At 35.9% G+C, this 21,715-nt stretch overlaps 1 protein-coding gene across 11 annotated transcripts in view; it reads left to right on the plus strand.

Moving 5' to 3' along the window:
* Positions 1 to 21,715, plus strand: part of KDM4C (lysine demethylase 4C) — a 284,447-nt gene that overhangs the window by 35,720 nt on the left and 227,012 nt on the right. For all 11 annotated transcript variants that reach the window (XM_080574404.1, XM_080574401.1, XM_080574411.1 and 8 more), the window contains 2 exons: positions 1,972 to 2,165; positions 16,116 to 16,165. In XM_080574404.1, coding sequence (XP_080430530.1) covers positions 1,972 to 2,165; positions 16,116 to 16,165 — 244 coding nt within the window. The remainder of the gene's footprint in view (positions 1 to 1,971; positions 2,166 to 16,115; positions 16,166 to 21,715) is intronic.

Genomic DNA, 21,715 nt, shown 5'->3' on the forward strand with positions numbered 1-21,715 from the left:
GAGTAAGATTTCAGGATGTTATGGCTGCTAAAAGCTTACATGGATTAAAAAAGGTGATTGGACAAATGAATGGGGAAGTGGTAAAAAGCCTACTGGGTACTGTTAAGCAGAAGAATAGCAACTCTGGTGAAACTTTCAGTCTGCATATTGCTGGAGGCTTGAAGGATGTTCTTTGCTTACACTGTTTCTTTTGGCCACTGTCAAAAAGAGGATACTGCCTAGATTAACAGTTGATTTTTTTTTTTAAATCTGGTATTTATTACTGTGTTCTAACATTGTATATGTCTATGCCTGCACAGTTAAGTCATTGTTCTTATTTTGCCATATTATTTTGTTTCTCCAAATTGACTGTGCAAATGGTGAACAAAGATTAATTTTATTTTAAAAGTCAAATATATAAATTAATTTGAAGAATAATTAGTTAAAATTGTTCCATCAGATTAGCTTTGTATTTCACAGCTCTAATACCTTGCTGATGACTGAGTTTTAGATTTGAAGGGTGCAAATTTTACCAGCATCTACTACTTGGATACGTATTTGTGTTTAATTTTCTTTTCTGATACTGCTTATCATAAATACCTTTATATGTATTTTTTCAAGTGCTTTTATGTCACATGAGTGCATCAAAGCTAAAGCTTTCATTAAAAATGCATACATAAAAAGATTTTCTATCTAGAATGAACTCATTCTGTAAATACAGCTCCTTTGTAAAATTCCCAGACGCCTTAAGGGTAGCTTTTCTCAAGTGAAATAGTTAGTGCAGGCAGTCAAAAATGGTTGCTCAAAGAGATGGTTGAACTTCATACAGAAGTTGCTATCTTTATATGAACTCTTGTTGCTGAACACATAACATGCTTCATTATTTCTTGCTCAAAAAGTGAGAAAGCGAAAACTGAGAATATTGCATGTTGATTCTTTCTTGCTTTAACTTGATTTCTTTACCACCTGCACAACTGTTGAATGTCAACGTGTTTCTTCGTTTTAATCAGCTGCATCAGAACTGCAGTCTACCATCAAACTATTCCCCAAATTTGATTAAGATTGTCAAAACTGTGCAGAGTATCAGTGATGAGAGTTGGAGAGCTGGTGGTATTTAAGAGCATGTTTTGGTGTTGTCTTTCTTACCAATAAACAAACTTGCCTGAATTGAGTTCATAATAATTTTCGTTGTATATCATGTTTTCCTGGCTGCTTGAGCCATTGGTCAATGTCTTAATTGGAGGTGCTAGCAATTGCTGTTATAGTGAAGTCTAAACCCTTTCTCTTCAGTTTTGTAGTCTTGATCTTGGTTATACTGACTTTTACATACTGCATTGCCTGAAATTAGAATTGCTCTTTGTGAATCTGAAGTACAACAAAAACTACATTAGTGGCTTTTAATACACAAATTTTATGGGCAAAAAATGGAAGGACAACAGCTGAAATTCCATGAAATCAGTAGATTCCTTCTGTGGTGCTCTGTTGTGCATTATATCATTATGGTTAGAAATATCTCTGAAGTCATAGCTTTAGTTTTTATGTTGTTCAGAGGACCAGTAAACTTGTCCGGGAAAATGACATTATAAAAATATTTTTAATAATATTTAGTATTATTTTTGTAAGAAGCGAAGATATGCACAGTGAAACTTAGTGACATCTACCTATCAGTTTACCAGAGATCCTTGGTTATGGCTATTATTTCTGTTCTGTGTGGTATTTTGATCCATTTTGTGTGACGTATTTAGTATTAAGCTGATACGTATCTCCCTGTTGTCTGCTTCAAACATCTCAGATTTAATACCTGATCTAAATTCTACTAAAGTCAAGAATTTTTTTTTGTGGAAACTTCATCTGTCTGTTGAAGTGCTTACAAATCTGTGTTGATCTACAATCTTTCGAAAGACTAGATCAGGCATGTGTCTTTTGAGTGAGACTATTATATAAAATTGCATTATTTTATTTATTAATACATTTGTTATTTATCTTTTTCAGGGTATTGAGGAATGGAATATCGCCCACCTTAACACAATATTGGATGTTGTAGGAGAAGAATGTGGAATTTCTATTGAGGGTGTGAATACCCCGTATCTGTATTTTGGCATGTGGAAAACAACATTTGCGTGGCACACTGAAGACATGGATCTCTACAGTATTAATTATCTACATTTTGGGGAGCCAAAGTCATGGCAAGTTTAAATTTTTATGAAGTATCATTTGTCTATTTGTTTAGCTGAGTAAACCAAACAGTTGGGGTGCAGTTGCTTCGCAGCGATGAGCTTTACTCAAAAGCCAGAATAACATTCTCAGTTGAAAAAGCAATGAAATGTGTGAGGTCTGTGACATAAAGAACATCACAGTAATGTATTCTGTTTTAAAGGAAAAGGCTAATAAGTATATAAGGCTTATTTGAGTTCAACAGAAAAAGACTGTAATGATTCAATTTGACAAGCTTAATTAGAGTTGGCAACTCCAAGACTATTTGAGATAACTCTTGTAAGGCCTCTTTGAAATCAGTTCCTTTGGTTCAATTTACGTAGACATGTGACTCGTCCTTTGGGAATGCTTCCAGGTTTTTCTATTAAACATGCATTTAATTGCTTTTATTGCATCAGGGTTGCATTCTCTACTGTTACACGGGTCCAGTAGCAGAGGAGATTCAGCATTGAAGTTAATTCCTATATTGGAAGCTTCTGCTATCCTTTCCACATTATATTAGATTTTAAATTGAACAGCTTTTTACTTTGTTGTCTCTCCATCAATCAGATATTGCACATGTAGATTGTGGTATCTTATTATATAATATATATTAAAGCACATGAGAGAAATGTCTTCCTACAGATGTATTTTAAGGAGAGAAAAAAACTTTGTACAAAGAACATAACGTCATTAGAAAGATGCACTCTGCTCAGATGGATTCTGTCAGCTTCTAGTCATCCAAAGTAGATGGAAAACTTTGTAGCTGGTATTTCCTTATGACATTGTTACTTTCATATCTATACCAAAAAAAAGACCTACTTATTTAAACTGTAAATTAGAAAATAGTGCCATTCTGATCACAGTATAGAAGGTGGTAAATTGATCAGCTGCTGCTTCTTAGGCCACTTCTTCATCTTTACCTGCTTTTCTTGTACAGTGGGTCTCTTGTGCTTAGAGTAGGTAAACAACACCTATTGGAGTAATGCATTTCTGTGTTTTGCCTTGTTTAATTATATATTTTTTTGTTGTTGGAAATTGCTATTTTGATAGATTTGGGCATACTAAGTCTTCTCAGCCAGAAGAATTAGAGTTGTGCTAAAAATGGATGAAAAGATGGGTAATTCCACAATGTTCTAAGATGAAAAGACAACTTTTACTAAATCAGTGTGATTGCATAAAAAAATTGTTTTAGGTTCTTTAGAACTGTAGAAGTACTATTTACAGAAAACCTTACTGCACATTGTAAGATTCCAAGTAGTCGGGACATTTTGTTACATCTTGAAGTATATAAACTCATTAGGAACTAAGAAAACTTAGCTGTATCCCACTATTTTGAAGAAGGTGGGAATTGAAAATATGGTAACGGCTTTTCTAGTTCATAGATACTTGTTTAATACTTTCGAAGAAATAGTAGTGGATACTAACTTCCTTTTGTGAACCAAATTGGCCCATATTATTACAAAATGTAGCACTAAAAAAAAAGTTGAGTGAAAACTTTAGATTTAATCAGTTGAAGATTTATTTATTGTTGTATGGCTGCTGGGGGTTTACTGGAGGAATGGCGCAGTAGTTTATGCTAATGCTGCATCAGCAAAATGTACCATGTGTTAACATGATATTTTACTTCAGAAAAGTGGAGGAGGAGTTGTAGGTTAGGATACAGATAGCGAAGATCTTGAACATTCTTTTAAAATTTAAGCTGAGTTGACAAGTGCTTCCTTAGTGAAACCAAATACCCTGGCATATATGGTAGTAGCACGAGGTTTTAACCTTACTGGTTATACATCTAGTTCTTCAAGACAGCCATGTTGGTCTTATGGAGAACTGACAAATGTTTTATTACTAAGTATGATAGGTAGTGTGTTTTCTCTGAATTGTGAGAAAAGAACCACTTGCACCTGAAAGCCCAGATGAGAATGTGCAGGCAGTAGCCAAGTCTGACTGGGGTGATGTATATGGATTTGGAGCTTTCTCCAAAAGTTAGGTGTAGATGAAACTTCATTTCTTCTTATTCTTTGTGCACTTTCACCACCAAGAGGTATACAAAGAAGTTCATAGGTTTATTTGTACTGATTACTCCATTGACTGCCTCATCTGAAACAAGAAAACGTGTCAGATAACTTTGCAAAATCAAGATTAAGGTTGTTTTCGTGTCTGTATATATTTTTGCAGTTCATATGCTTGCTTTATAAATGACTTTTTGCTTGCAAAAAGGTGTCAAGGACATAAAATAATTGGAGAAGAAAGGACTTGATGAAATTTAGAGGCCTCGAAATGGAACAATATAGGGGGAGAAGAGAGGTATAGTGAGAAAAGAGTTTTGGAAAAGAGAAATAGTTTGTTGTGATTGCTTGCTAAATTGCAAGCAGAATTTTTACTGCAACTTTTCCTTTGCATTTTTTTTCGAGGGGAAAAATCTTGAAGGTGCTACACCATTTAACATCACTATTTCTTATGAAAGAAGTCCTATTACCAAGAAGAACCATTGGCATGATGGATGATTTACTTTATTAATCCAGTTTGTTGTTGAACTGCTTTTTAGCATTAAAAGTTTCTTCACTTTGCCATTTGTTGCTATATATTTTCATTTTCTTCTGTTGTAATTATTATTTCAGGGTTGTAGGCCTTGACTAAAGATTTTCTTGTTTTATTTAATAGTTTGAGGAATTTTGATATGTTGTTCAAGTATTTTGAACCATTCTTTGAAATTATTGCCTTGCCTAAAACAGATTTCAGTTAATAGTAAAAATGTTAGGCTATTGGTTGGTGTACTAGATCTATGGGTAAAAAATATAGATAATGCATTAATTTACATTATAAGTTTATAAATACAAAGAAATCTGAATAAGGTATTTGCATTTTGGAAAGTATTTCTGGATGTATTAAGTGTCTGAAAGCAATGTTTGTTCTTTGGGTTGCTTACCTGACTCATACCAAGATCAGTGGTGTGGATAGGATCTTTATTTTTTTAACTTTAAGGGCTAAAATGATGTAAATGTTCTTGAAGAATGTTAATAATACATACGTGAAAGTGTTTATTGAACACAACCAAAGCATTTATTTTCATGGCACTGTGGATATTTCAAAAGTTAAAATTGGACTAATTTCTTCTTTTGCGGGGGGGGGGGGAGGCAGGGGAAGGGGAGATAAGAGTAAATGGAGAACACATTTAGTGCTTTTTTTAAAGCTGTGTAGCCCCAAATGAGCTGTGCTCATTGTTTTCACCTTTTACATCTAATGATGGAGATCTTTCTACACTAGCAAATACTATATATTGACCTGTGATGTTTTCTGTGACATTCCATCTGGTCTTAAGTTCCCTGCTCTCCTGAACAGACCAGAAATGACAAGAGACACTTTTTTAAAAGAAAAGGCTTAGTAATGCATTTCATATATCACAGAAGGTCTTCCAGGGATGGTCAGTCATAAAATAAAGATGAATACCTGCAACAGAAAGGGAAGACATCTTTGTGATAATGTCAAGAAAAGGAGTGGATTACTGGAGAGAGTGCTTAGCCAAAATCAGATGAAGTTGCATTACTATAAGAAAAGTAGTGAACATCTGTGGTGACATTCAAAGTTAAGCAGGTAGATTAAGTTCAGGATTAGTGTTTGGGGGAGTTCAGTGGATACAGGATGTTGAAAACACCGATCTTCGCAAGACGGCCTAAAATTCTTGAGCATCTTTATTGATTGCCGTAGCTATAACCTGTTTTTATGGATTAACTAGTATAGAAAATGTACCAATACCTGTTCATCTGCCTTTATGAAGTGGAAAGATGAGCCATGATATTGGCTGTGGAAAGCATTAAAACATGATTTCATATGAAATCTTTCAGACTTTGAATGCCAGTAGCAAAGGAAACAGTGATGAGGTTATGAGTATCGTGGGATAAAATGGGTGGTGTTCTGACACCAATATTACAGGCAAAGGTATAGAAGGGAAGGCATAGGCTGCTAACACTACGTGATTTAAGAGCAGATACGGCAGTGAAGTAGAAGGGTTAAAAGACTCAGTTTGCGACAGTCTTCTGGAGTATCATTCATAGGATTTTCACTGAGATCAGCGGATAACTGGTCAAGACTGGTAAAATTTGGGCAAGGTGGTGCGGAGTTCAGCATGAGTGGAAGTGTTGCTGACTTTGTACAGGTTATGCTTACCATCGACATAACTGGCATGTTTCCTGGTTATGTTGCATGTCTTGGAAAAGAAAATTTTAGTGATGTGCAAATATTTTAATGTGAAAAGTGGGAGTAATCTATAAAACCTTCTCTGAGAGGCAGAAAGATCATAGAATCATAGAATGGTTCAGGTTGGAAGGGACCTTAAAGATCACCGCATTCCAACCCTCCTGCCATGGGCAGGGACACTTCCCACCAGACCAGGTTGTCCAAAGCCCCATCCAGCCTGGCCTTGAACATTTCCAGGGAAATTTCCCCGCTTTTAGTTTAAGACCATTCCCCCTTGTCCTTTCATTGTCTGATTGAGCAAAGAGTTGCTCTCCATCCTTTTCATAAGTTCCCTTTAAGTACTGAAAGGCCACAGTGAGGTCACCCTGGAGCCTTCTCTTCTTTAGGCCGAACAACCCCGGCTCTCTCAGCCTTTCTTCGTAGGAGAGGTGCTCCAGCCCTCTGATCATCCTTGTGGCCCTCCCCTGGACCCACTCTAACAGATCCACATCCTTCTATCTAAGGGTGACACAAAACCGGGAGGAGTGGCTGATAACACCAGAGGGCTGTTCTGTCACCCAGAGGAATCTGGAGAAGTGGACTGATACTGGACATGAAATTTAACAAAGGGAAGTGGAAAGCCCTTTTCATAGGGAGGAAGAAACCCAGCCACCAGCATATGCTGGGGGTCACCCACCTGGAAGGCACCTTGGCAGAAAAGGTCTTTGGGGATCCTAGTGGAGAAGTTGAACGTGAATCAGCAGGTTGTCCTTGCTGCTAAGAAGGCGAATGCTATTCTGGGCTGCATTAGGCAAAGTGTTGCCAGCAGGTGAGGAAGGTGATCTTTCCCCTCTGCTCAGCACTGATGAGGCCACACCTGGAGTATTGCGTCCAGTGCCAGGCTGTCAGTACAAGAGAAACCTGGGCATACTGGAGGAGAGTCCAATGGAGGGCCATGAAGATGGTGAAGGGATTGGAGCACTTCTCCTATGAGGAGAGGCTGAGAGAGCTGGGGCTGTTCAGCCTGGAGAAGAGGAGGCTCAGGGGAATCTCATCAGTATGTATAAACACCTGAAGGAGGGTGTGAAGAGAACAGAGCGAGGCTGTCTCTTGTCAGTGGTGCCAGTACCAGGACAAGAGGGAATGGGCACAACCTGGAGCACAGGAGGTTCCCTCTGAACATCAGGAAGCACTTCTGTACTGTGAGGGTGACCGAGCACCAGCATAGGTTGCCGAGGGACATTTCAGTTTTCTTACTTGGAGATCTTCAAAAGCCACGTGGGCACGGTCCTGGCCAACCTGCTCTGGGTGTCCCTGCTTGAGCACGGGGGTTGGACCAGATGACCTCCAGAGGTCCCTACCAATGCCGACTGTTCTGTGATTCTGTGATAGGGCTCTGTGATACTTACTAATTTTCTTCATCTGCATTCTTAGAAATACAAAGCCCTTGAAAATACAGAATTAGAGAAAAGGAGGACCTTGCTTACACCCATTCATAAACAAGTGCAGGAACAGAGACAGCAACAGTTGTAGTATTACCCTTATCTGGTAAACTTTAAGCTCTCAATTGGAAGGTTGAGAATAAGCTATGTTTTTCTGCCTGACAAGCAGTTCTTTCTTGAGTTATTATTTTTGCCCAAGGCCAGGCAGTTGGTAAAGGCTATTTAGGTACTGGAATACGGTTAAAAGTTCATTTTGCATATGCTATCAGCATACGGTATTTGTGACCATTTATTTTTTTTTAACTATGCAGTGTATATGTTAGAGAAGGAAAACTTCGAAAGGTAATAACCCATCTCCAGAGCTACCTTGTCTGCTGATATGTGGGTTTTGGTGATTTTACTGATGGAATGAACTGACTGCTGCAGATATCACCTTTGTAGCTACTTCAGTAGAACTATAAATCTGGAAACAGTATTGTGGTAATGATTCTGTACTACAAAACATAACTGCTCTGGCTCTGATGCCTAGAACAGAGTTATTCATGTGGTGTGCATTTGTATAAATACTTCCTGAGGCATGATAAGACCACCATACATTTTCAGAAATCTGAATACATTTTTGTTCTTGTATTGATTGTTCTAGTTATGTTGTGCTCTAACTACATAGTTTGTTCTTTAATACTTTTTACTGTGAAGGTTTGATGACTTAGTGATTTTTACATTCATACATAGCTTTGAATTTCTTTTAGCTTTATTAAAATGTTGAGGTTATTAAATTATTAATAACTTTAAATGGTTTGCAGTGCAAAAAAAGCATCTGTTTTGGTTTAACTTCATGGGCTGTTTTACCTTATCACTATTGTGGGCAAATAAAATTTTATTCGGTATCTTTTTTTCTTCTGTCATGGACATCAGAGGGATACAAGTGAACCGTGGAAGTCAGTGTATGACTGACAGTTTATAGAATTTTGTGCTGATCTATGCAGTATGGACTCACAGGAAATAAGTTTTGCTAGCTAACCTGATATATATATATATATATTTATGACAAATATAGGCCTTATTTTCTGTTCTTTTAAACTAGGGGCTTGTCATCTTGTAGTCGTTGTTCTCAGAGGCTGTTACAACCTTCCTTTTCTATTTTGAGAATGGTAAGGGTTCCTTGGAAAAAAGAAAAACAACTTATATTTCAGAGATCTTTGTGTTCTTGTCTATAGTACCATTTAGCTCCACTGCTTTTCTTTCTATGAAAGTAAAATTCACTTTCTGTGAAAACAGGCTAAATTAAAAATGTGTGACTCATTGTACCAGCATATCCTTGCTTGTCATACAGTGCCAACTGTGCAATTCATTGAACAAGTACAGGTATTTGTGAGTTTTGGCATTCTTTGCAGCCAATAAAGACAAATTGTCCTTTTTCCTCTTTCTAACACAGTTTCCCCGGGTGAGGACTTAAATTTTAATTTGTCTGGAACATATCCTTAAGCTAGGATTTTCATGGTGGAACAAAGTTGGAGATAGAAGCTGCTTCTAGAAACAGAGTATATGCTGATGGGTGCAGAATGCTTAAGGTTTTAATAGTTTGTGTCAGACTGAAGACTTAAGCTTTATTGCTGCAGAACTTCTAAAAACTGCATTACTATCTATATTGGCTTCTGATTCTTTTTTTAATTTTAAATGCAACTTAAGTAGATATTGGTCATAACCAATGTAGCCATGATATTTTGCCTAATTAAAGAGAATAGATGGGTATGTATCATCTTGGAGATATATATATATATATATATATATATATATATATATATATACACACACCGAGTATACAGGAAATTTAAGGAAAAACTGAAAGGCCTAATTCTGATACAGACAGAAGGATAGCATCACTGTATTTGTTTTTAGCTACAACAGTAGATTATGCAGGATGTTTTTTAATATAATGTGTTAAATTTTGCTTCAGGAAGTGCAGTTATGTGTAACATTAATGAAGTGTAGTGTAACATTACACTTCATTTTTTGAATAAATATTCTCATATTACTGTCTTAAAAACAAGACATTAACTGAATGTAACAGGGAAACTGGAATGCTAAATAATTGCTTGGATTCAATTAATATTTAAAAAGTAATAATTTACAATAGAATATTAACAATCAGCATTCTTAATGTAATGACATTTTAATTGAATTTGTTTAATTTTATTAATATAGTTTAGGGGATTTACAACTACTGTGGCATTACAGAAATTTAGATTGTGCTGTAGCATGTTTTCTGGCTGCTTGAAGACTTAGAGTCCAAGAGAACTTTTCAGAGTCGAATAACAAAACAGACAATTATTTCTTCCCTGATCATATAGAGATGTTGGTCTTAAAAATGTGTAAATATTTGTTACATTACTGTTGAAGGACCTAGTGGCTTTGAGCTGGAAGTGTTTTGTTTCAATCCCATCTTTATAAGAACGCTTGGTAGCTTCAAACACGACAGTTTTCTTGTCTTTTTTTCCTGAACTTACACAAGTTACAGCTGATCAATTTTCCCAATTTGATGATGTGTTGATTTGGGGTAGCAGCACCTCATCTACCATGCCACATGGTAGATCCTGAGGACAAAAACATGAATCAAGTACTAGGATTGCTTAAATAGTGTGTTTGTTGTTATAAATTGAGAAGAAACTGCAGCTGAATAGGGTGTCTGTTCTGTGAAAACCTGGGTCTGGCTTAGCAAAGAGCCCTAAAGTAAATGAGCTGTGATGCCACAGTTACCTTCCTGTCTGCTCGTCCTAGAAAGCAGTTCAGAACTCTGAATTCAGTACTTACACTCTGCATACTGTGGATGGGTGGAACTAGGAGCTTCGTAACGGAGTACAAATGGTGAACAAGTTGAGTGGGAAACTGACCAGTCTAGCCAGTAGGCAAGTCTAAAAAGAGGGGGAGATATTAGAAATTTTGTGGTTTAATCCTTTAAGTAAACTGCAGAAATGAGGATTTGAAAATATCTTCCTTAAGTTTTTGTAAGTCATCACTGTAGAGTAGGTGAATTGCTGACTTCTTTAAAGAAAATAAATTGAGTTAGTCTCCCTACGTAAATTGGGTTTACTGATTGCAACCAGAAATCCAACAAGAAAGTAAGAATGTTATTTCAATTGTCTTTTTATTTTCCGGTTGGATATCAACCCTGTACCTCCCAAGACTATCCCTTAATAGTTAGGGTAAGGAAATACATTCTTCACTGTCCCATGTCACAAGTTACATGGGAGCAAAGGAGGAACATGTAATAGGGAAGATGTCTTTGTATAGAAGATGAATCTTGGATTCTAATATGTTCTGCTAGAAAACTTCTTTAATTTCCATTAGCTGTCACTAATTAAAATGGTAAGTGCTAAGACTAGGGCACAGAATCAAGACTTCCCGTGAATTTGAATTTATTGTATTTTTTTAAGCCATCTACTAGGGGGAAGAGCAGAAAAAGGTATTAATACGTATTTCTCCCTCCAAACCAGTGATTCTTCTGAAATGCTTTCAGACTGCTGTGTGTATTGTGGAGATATTAGTACTCTTTTACAAGGCATCAGGATGATGTGTATGTTTCATATATGTTATTTTCATATGTTAATGTCACAAACTGGCACAGCAGCATTATTACAGATAGGCAAACCCAAATTGTATAGAATGTTGCTTCCTGTGTTTTCTGTTTTTTTTTAAACCCTGGACTTACATTAATATAGTGACATTTCTGATCAAAATTTGTTCTGGCATTTTTTTCAGTCTCATTTTAATACAGTACAGAAACATAGCCATTTTAATTTCCTTTCTAGATAACCAAGAGCTCTGAGCAGGTTTCTTTTGTTTTTTTCTTATTCCGACCTACACTCATTATCAGGAGAAACAAATGGTTATACTGTGTCCAGGAGAGCAAAAAGAACGTGAAAGTAATGGGGAAAAAAAAACTATGAAATTATTGTTAGGTACAATTGTACAAAGTATTGTTAGGCACAGTATATAATGTACAGTAAATCATGCTCTAGCATTATTTAAAAATATTTGTAGGCAATTCATTTAAATGAGTTTGAGTTTTCAATAAGCGTTTTTTATGTAGTAGAATTATTTTCTGTTGTCTGTTTTTGCAACAGTCTCTCAAATGGAAATTTGAAAAAGTGAATAATGCTGTGGAGATACTAGTTTGTCTTGTGTTTTCTGAAACGTCTATTAGTTACTTCTTCTGAAGTCTGTAATTTTCATCTATGTTTTCTTTTGAGTTAATCCATTTCACAAGTGGTCCACGTGCTTGTCATTCTTATCTTCCAAGTGAGTTATGCTAAAGATTTCATTTCTGACATAAAGGAAAATTAAAGAAAACACTTCTTTTTTGTGTTGTTGTACAGATGTGTCTCTGTGCAACATCCAAACATTATTAATAAAATTGAACTTGAGTAAAATCCATATTTTTGCCCAGCACTGATTTCTTTTTCTTTGACATGCAGGGTGAAACAGTTGTGTTTTACTGTAAGGAAGTAGCTCTCCATTACTACAGGGAGAGAAAAAGTAAATTCATCTAACAGAAGCTGTGAAGGAAACAGTTCCTTAAAGGTTTTTTACACTTTGCGTCTGAGTATAAAGCTAATAGTAACCAAAGTTATTACTGTGCATTGCTATTTTCAGCCTTGCTTTCGGAATGTTGTTTTTTCGTATCATAGTTAACTATCTTAACAACCATATTTTCCAAGTTAAAGACAAGGCTGAGTGATCATTGGTCCTAGACCATTGCCTGTTATTGTCTACCCTGGGGATCTGAGGTATATAGGACAGGGAGCTTACATTGCCACTCTTCATGGATAAACAGTGGATTAATCTTCCGTAAGACTGAGTTTTTATGAAAAAATAGAATAAAAAAATGAAGTTACTAGCTTTAAAGTACACTAAGAAATTCTGTGTAAGCATTTAGTCTTGAAAACAATAGAAATTATATCAGTGGTGTGTGTATGTTTCAGAAACATAAATTGTTGACTTAGATTTAATAATTACTATAGTTAAGTTGGCAATACACTTTAATTGCTGAATTAATATGTATTTGAGATCTTTTCTGAACAATATTAAACAGTTATGAAGCAATGAACAGTGACTCTTCAACTTTAATCTGTCTCTTCAAAATTTTTAACAAATATGTCTTCCTGAACTGATGAGGTTAAAGTTTAGTTAGCACTAACAGAAATAACATTATTTCTTTTCATTTTTCTGTGTCTTTGCTTGGTATCAGAAAAGTTTCTCTTTGCTTCATAGTGATACAGCATTTAAAATCCATTACGTGTACTTTTGAAGATGACAGGACTTGACCTTAAGGTATGAGGAGTCAGACAAACATTAGTGGCTGTTTGGAAATGTAGCTAAGAAGAGGCTGGGCACAAAGTGGGGAAAATATTTTTCCGAAAGCTTTTAATGCTGCGGGTGTAGAGAAGAGATCAGTAACAGAAAGAACGCACTGTGAGAGTTTTCTGTGAGTTTCTGTACTTTTTCAGCCTCTTCTTCTCCACGTGTATTTCTTTCCCCTAAGTACTCATTGTTTTTGGGAGAGAGGAGGGTATGCTGGAAAACTGAAATGTCATTATTAATAGCTGATCTGAAGCTGCAGTGTAAGTCTGTAACAGCCCGGTGAGATGCTGTAGAACGTGTTTCAGTTCAGCTTGACAGTGGTTCTTACCTCTGTATGGAAAGTGATGGAGTGTTTTGCAATATGAGAGAGTGTGCTGAAGGTGTTACGTGACCTGGCTAAGGATACTGAGAGGGAATGTTTTTTTCACTGACAGTAATCTGAGACAGAGCTTGGGAGTTCAGTGTTCTGTGCAGTAGATGAAGCATCCAGTTAGATTCACGTCACCATTCTTTGACTGATATCCAAGACAGGTTCATACGTTTAACAAGTCTCAGTTTTCTAACAAATGGTATTTGGAACCAAGGAAAGTCATTACGGGAGCATGCCTGGAGAGTGAAACTACGGCTTCCAATGATACTGTGAAGGCAATCTCCTGTTCCTCGTCCTTTAACTGTGAGAAGAGGGACAGTAGCAACAGTGGGAAGAAATGAAGGGCCAGGGAGTAGATGCTACCACGTTACCCCAAAAAAGACAATGGTGAAAAGCACTAGCTTGTGTTGAATCTTGTGTTGAATCACAGAATGGTTTGGGTTAGAAGGGACCTTGAAGATCATCTAATCCTACCCTCCTGGCCATGGGCAGGGACACCTCCCACCAGAGCAGGCTGCTCAAAGCCCCATCCAGCCTGGCCTTGAACACTTCCAGGGATGGGGCATCCACAGCTTCTCTGGGCAGCCTGTGCCAGGGCCTCACCACCCTCTGAGTGAAGAATTTCTTCTGAATGTCTTATCTAAGTCTAACCTCTTCTAGTTTAAAACAACTCCCTTTAGTCCTGTTGCTACAGTCTTTGATGAAGAGTCCCTCCTCAGCTTTCCTGTAGGTCCCCTTCAGGTACTGGAAAGCCGCTTTCCCCGGAGCCTTCTCTTCTCCAGGCTGAGCAGCCCCATCTCCCTCAGCCTGTCTTCACAGGAGAGGTGCTCCAGCCCCGTGGTCACTGTGGCCCTCCTCTGGACGTGTTCTAGTATGTCCATGTCCTTCTTCTTAATGAATTAGTGATAGATAATTTTAGATTCACTAAATAAATAGGTGTAATCCAGTTAAATCACATGCCCTGTTTTATCACTTCAAGAGACTTGTTGAGACCTCAGTTGTCAAGTTTTGTCTTTTAGACTACTGATAAGTACCTAAGTCTATGGGTACAAACAGAAACATGGAGCTCTCTATTACCACAAAAATGCAGTAAATCGTACTTCTGGAAGAACAACATTTAAGAATAATTCCAGTCCATTAAAGACATGAAAAGTAAAGAAGAGACTTTACTTTGTGCTTTTTTTGTTAGACATAAACACTATCTGTTCTGATTTTACTTTATAGTTGTGTATTTAATGACATACAAGCTATACGTAGCTATTTGTCTTCACTGCTGCGTGAAAGATACAAACATACTTTTAGATTATTATGTATACACTGATGCATGTGCTTTAAGCAGTGGAGAACAGACATAAATAGGTAGGAAGTATAAATGGAGATAAACAATCAATTTTGGGAAAACAAGGAAATTCTGTTTAAAACTGCAAGCAGTGAGCAGAGTCAAGTTGAAAGTTTCTTTAATAGCATTTGGAGTGGGTTGTCAGTAGGCATAGGCTTTGTTACACTTGTTCTATTTAAGGCATTGACTTTGGAAAAGTCTTGCTTCTGTGCAGCAGTTTCAGTTGAGATGGTGTAAAATAGCTTGTGTGTGGAGGTGCAAATGAGAGCTTGAGATATGGGGTTGTTGTGCAAAGTGAGTCACTTGTTTTTTTGTAGTTGACAGGGAAGATCAATGAAATAGGTGTTCACAATATAGTAAAATAAAGCTGCATGTTCACTTTGAAAGTGCAGGTTTGGACTATGCTAAATATGCATTTTCTCCTCTTCTGAACCATATTTTTTTGTAAAGAAGAATCAATCTGAAGTCATTGCGACATTAAACTGGAATGAAAGCCGTTAAAGTCAGAAATAAAGCATAATGCACAGATATATGTGTAGTATATCTATTAAGTGCAGTAAATGTGTGAAATGTGTGAAGTTTCTGTGTTTGCTCAGATTCCACTTGTTTTATGTTCTTACTGATTTGTTGCAAATAGCTTATGGAATCTTCTAAAAATAGTTTATTGTTAGAACAGAGTGTTTCCAATCTGTACAATTTCTGAATTTAAAGAGCTTTTATTTGTTAGAGTTAAAAAATAATTTGTAATGTTTTACAAAGACAAGTAACCTCTTACTCCTTAGCATTGACAATAAGACAAAATAGTGATGTCTAATGCTCATATTTTTCTGTTGAACTCCTGTCTCTTGTGAAGCACAGTAAAAATCAGAGATTAAACCTGTATGAATTAGATTTATTCTGTTACGTAGTTTTGTTTCATTTAGAAAAGGAGAATGTAGCTTTTTAACTGGCCTGTTATAATAATGAAATATTGTCAATATGCGTGATTTAAAAATATTGAATATAAAATATTGAATATAACATTTCTGAACTGGGTATTATAATATTTAAGCTAGAAGTATGCTAAAATATTTTCTCAAAGATAACTTAATCTCTATTTTTTTCTCAGAAAATAGTATATTTTTTCTATATAATTTTTCATTCTTTCATCTTCCTGTTTTCTATGTTTTGGGGTACTTATTCTATGTGAAATAATTTTTACTTAAGTAAACATGTCTTTAAACATTTTCTTTATCCCTTTTCTTCATCTGAATTTTAGGTATGCTATTCCTCCAGAGCATGGGAAGCGGCTTGAAAGACTAGCTCAAGGTAATATTTTCATTATTTCTGTGTGTAAGATATTTGAAGGACAAACCTCCAGCAAAATGAAAAACATTTTTCTCTACTAACTTACAGTGTTTTATTACTTCTAAATATTGTGTGACTTTTATCTGTCAGTAGTATGTTTACAAAACGGGAACACTTTAGTACTCTGAGGAATTTTAAAGAATCAAAATAAACCTTTTTCTTAGTACTTTATTTTGTACTGGCATTTTTAGGTTGGTTAAGTTTATGAAAATGAGACTTGGTATTTTGCCCTTTTTATTCATTAGATTTTCATTGCCGGTATCTTTGCCTCCTTCTGTGGCCTTGCTTTCTTTCCCTTGTCATAGCTTTTCATCAAGAACTTTTGAATTTGTAGCTGATCTTAGCCAAATTTGATTCAAAGAAATGTCAAAGATAGCTGAGTGTCCAGAAGTTTCATGAAAGTTAATGACAGGGTAGAGGATGGAAACCTAGTTAGTACCTCTGGGAAAGAGGAGTCAGACAAAATGTACCAACTCTAAATCTTATTTGGTAGCAGTCAGTGAACAGGCATAAAAAGGTACTTTAGCCAAAGCACTTACTGGGTTTTGCCCTCCAGAGGTGTGAGGAGCATCTTTTGAGAAGGAGCAGATGATGTTATTGTGGGGATGAGATCTGAGGATGAGGCTAATTTAAAGGAAAATTCTTCTTGCATATAGGTTTATTTTAAATAAAGCTACAGCTTGCCTTTTATTTCTAGATTAAGAGTGCCTACTTATAAATACAGAAATATTTAGGCATATTTCTTGGTTGGACAGTACATGCCTGCCATTAGTGATATTATGTAAGGAATACCATTGAAAGCTCATAACTGGATATTGTGAGTCAGGACTGCTGGGGTTTAACTGGGCACACAGCCGTTTGCTCACTCCCAGCAAGTGGGATGGGGGAGAGAATCAGAAGAAGGTAAAAGCTTGTGGGCTGAGGTAAAGGCAATTAAGGAGGACAGAAAAAGAAGGAAAAATAATAAAAATAAACTGTTGTGTATATATAAAACAAGTGAGGCACAGTGCAATTTCTGACCACCTGCTAATCAAAGCTCAGTCAGTCTCCAAGCAGCAGCCACCCCCTCTCCCCTCCCAGCCAACCCCCCAGTGTTATTGTTCAGCAAGGTGTGACATGGTGTGGACTATCCCTCTGGCCACTTTGGGTTAGCTGTCCTGGTTCTGTCCCCTCCCTGCTTCTTGTGCACCCGCAGCAGGGCAGTGTGAGAAGCTGAGAAGACCTTGACTTAGTGCAAGCACTGCTCTGTGGCAACTAAAACATCAATGTGTTATCAGCATTATTTTTCTCCAAAGTCCAAAACACAGCACCATTACAGGCCACTATGAAGAAAATGACCTGTCTCAGCTGAAACCAGGGCACAGGGCCATCATCTGAAAACGTTTGTTCATTTTCTTTTCATATCTGTTTACGTGCATATATATGCATGATGTTTAAACTAGTCACTGAGAACACTAATATGAAATGAATGTATCACTGAGATGTGAAAGTGAAGATGAGAGCTCACACTCATAAAAAAAACAAAAACAAGCACATTTAAAAAGATTTCAGCCTGGATAATTATACTGTTCCTAAATTTTCCCATATTTTCAGTTGAGAAAATTGCCACTTTTCCTTTCTCCATCCTTTTCTATGACATGCAAAGCACAGAACTCTTCATATGCATACCTTGAAGCTGTTATTTTAACTGATAAATAAACTGATGCATGTGATAGACTGGGAAAGTGACATTGACTTATGCTAAGATAGGTTAATAAATATTTGTAAGATTTATAGGAAATGAGCAGGGAATAAAAGAATAGAGATGTGGCAAAGGTTCGGAGAGGGACAGCAGAGGGACAGTGGTGAAAACTTTATATAAAGGACTGTTAAGTTATAGGTTTTCATTCTGGAGAAGAGTAAAGTAGAGGGAAGCAGGTATGATAAAGACCTATGATGATTGGCTTGGAAAAGGTGACTAAACGGTGATTGTTCATTAGATCTTCCAGTACAGATGCAGACTCTGAAGGATCTCAGGAAATTAAAATCCAGTAATAATAATAATAAAAAAAAAGACATGGATTCAGGGGGAGACTGAACTATGCTGGCAAAGAAATCTGCTAGAGGATATGTAGGAACTGCATCTAGCTTTGGAATTCTTTGACACGCACCTTGGCAGATTACAAAGGGGAAGCAAAGATTTGATGTTACATTTAAACTATTCTCTACATCCACTTTTGACATTTGCTGGGAAGATGATCTCAGTGTATGCACTATTTGCATTTGATATGTTTTGGCTGCTCTAATGTTTATTACAGAATTTCATATTGACTGCTTATAGCTATGCAGCATTTTAAAACTATTCATGTTTAAATGTTTTATAATGAGTGTATCCGAACCTTTTTTTATTTTTATTTTTTTAAATAAAGAGTGGGGGAAGAGAGAGAATAGGCCATTTCAGCAACACTTGTTTACTTCTTCCTAAGAATTAATTGAAAGTGAAGGTTGGCACTGTTTGGTGCACACTGAAACAAAAAAAAGCTTCAGATTTTTGACATACCCTATTTTTCCCTGGATATTAAACTTACCTGTACAGATTTGGAAAATAAGTTATTTTTCATGGGCATGCTTAGCTATACTTTTTTTAAAAAAAAAAACAACACAACCAAACAAAAAAAAAAAAGAAAAACACAGATTTTCATGGGAATTTATGTTGCTTATTGTAAACTTCTATAATATTAGCAGACTGTATGCTGAGAGTGCTCAGAGTTCTTAGTGCTGCTAATGGTGTCAATACAATAAGAGGAACAGGACAAAGCATGGGGGAGAAATGGAGATTTCTGAAGCTTCTGTTTGTCAGAAGCTGATAGGATATATGGTGGGGAGACCAGTGTCTTAATCTCAGAATGCCTTAGTCAGAGTTGGGTAGTAGGCTAAATAGGACTTCAGGCTCACCCAGTGCAACAGTTCTTAGGACTAGAAGTAGTAGAATAATGCAGGACAGGAAGGGGTCAAGCGTGAGGAGCACGGGCATTGGAATACACATACACCTTTTTCCACAGCTGGGAACAGGAACCCAGTTCCTTGATCATTAGTCATCCTTAGCTTTATTTAGTGAAGCTGCCCAAGCATGTCAAATCAGCCTTTTTCAGTGCACACCTGCATGGAAGTTGTCCACTACTGCTTATAATTAGTACTACAAGTTATAAAGGTGTGTGATGAATAGAAGTCTACTTTCCTTGATGAATCATAAGTATGATCAAAACTTAATTATTTTTATTTCAGAACCAGGTTTTGAACAGTGAGTAGCAATTAAAACATAGAATCAGACATTGAACAGTGAAGGTAAAATTTCAGATATTTTTTATTATATTCAGTGGATGAAACTGGATTTGTTTCTGTTGGGAAACTACATGCTCATATTGAGATTTTTACTGTAACAGCAATGTAAGGTATGTGAGTTACTTTTACAGCCAAACAACTCTGAAATTTCCTAAGTTTTCAGTGTTTGACTTCAATGTGTTCTACCTTGTTTTTCAGTGAATAGGGTGTTTTTGTGGTATTTTTGGTCCAGCTATTAGCTTAGAATACAGTATGGAAGATGTAGTTCTTAAGCATACAGATGATGAACTTTATACTCATTTTAACATACTTTCACTTATTTGTAAACTTCCATTTCTGATTATACTTACAGAGGTTAAGACTTCTGTGATCTTTTACTTTGCAACAGCTGCCTGCTAAAATACAGTCCGAATTTTACAGTAGGGTAAAATTAGGGTAGGTGTACAGTAGGGTATATTAAGAAGGTGAATATGAAAAGTTAGCTACATGGCTATAATTTACTTACTGTTAAATATTAATGGAACATAACATAAATGAGTCTCAATACTTAATGTTTATTAAAATTTTTCACACTTTTATAGGAGTGCAACATCTGAAGAAAAATAGCTTATGCAAGAAGGCTAACTGCTGACTAATGCTTACTGAATCAACTGAACGCTCCTATAATAATTGAAATAAAATATTACATTAAATGTGGCAGGTTGTCTAAGTCAAGGCAGCAGTTGATACATTAGAATTAAAGGAAGGCTAGAATATTTTCCATTATCTTGTCTGCACATCCCAATTATCATACATACCTTTTGTGCATGAGTGCTCTCATCTTTGCTTTCCATTGAAATCTTGATTGACTGGCACCTACAAATATTTTATCTGAAAGACATTAGACTTGCATCTAATAAAGGCAACAGTTTGATTTTGCCCTTCAGCTGCTTTCTCATTTATGTAGGATTTTTTTCAATTTTATGTAGACATAAATGTAATAAAAATCTCAAGTGAGCTGTTACTGCAATTTTTATACTTGTTGTTATGTTAATCTGTAATACTGTGGTATTCTTAAGGATTTTTTGTTTCACAAAATGGGTTAGAAAATAAAGAGAATAGCAGCAGCGTGGCAAATCTTAAATGACATTTTGAAGGATTTTCAAATTCTTTTAATGGTTGATTTAATTGCAGAAATTATTTTAGAGAAGAGATGACATCTATCTGATGTTCATTTATGTTACAGAAGAAACTGAAGTAAAATTTGAAACATTCTAAGTAGGTAGTGGTGTTAGAAAAAGCTTTGTATGTTATATAGTATTAATTAATCTATTTGATGCAGAAGTCATTACCTGTTACGTATGAAAATGAGTATAAATAATTGTTTAAATGGAATTTGATGTAGAATTTGCATAATATGTAAGGGTCTTAACATCTGAAAACTGCAGCTGCTGAAGAATTGAAATTTGTCTCAATTGATAGTTAAGTGAGGCAAGTTAAGAAAGTCACATATAAGAGAGAATAAATTTAGGGCTGTAACATAGTCATCTGGGCATAATAACACTTATATTTCACAGCACTTGCTTCTTTTGTGTCTTTTGTGCTCTTTGCTTTATATAGCATAGAGATTGCCACTGCTTCTTTGTGAGGAATGTTGCCATGCAAACTTATCCTCTGAAGTTCTTTTATGTACAATACATTAAGCTAAATCAAATTAATTCAAATCATGGCAAATGAATTTTAAGAAGTTATCTTGTTTTTATGTATACTTACCAAAGTAAAATGTAGAAAATAGACTAGAAAACTCAATCTTCATTTCATATTTACCTGTGTTCCAAGAGTAGATCTTGTGATCACTGAATTATGGTTGATATTTTGTATGTTCTGAAGTCCTTTAAATGAATATCTACATAAGCAAAAAAATCACTTTAATTTTGAACTTTCTTCCTTAATTACTTAGTTGGGATTAATTTTAACTCCCGTAAAGTTTAATTACACTGAAGGTATTTGCAATTTAGGATGTTCTTACATTGCAAATTTTATATTTTTATTTTCAAATAATATTAATAAGCTAAAAATATTACATGCTTAATGTAAAATTTGAGGTAAAGACTTGAGTGTGAAGGTGTAGAAGAAGATAGGAATTATGGCCTCATTCATTCCCTGGTTAGAATTTGATTTGACAGTTCCCTATGAATACAATTTTTGTGT

This window comes from Anser brachyrhynchus (assembly GCF_964034855.1).
Source record: "Anser brachyrhynchus genome assembly, chromosome: Z".
Taxonomy (NCBI): domain Eukaryota; kingdom Metazoa; phylum Chordata; class Aves; order Anseriformes; family Anatidae; genus Anser; species Anser brachyrhynchus.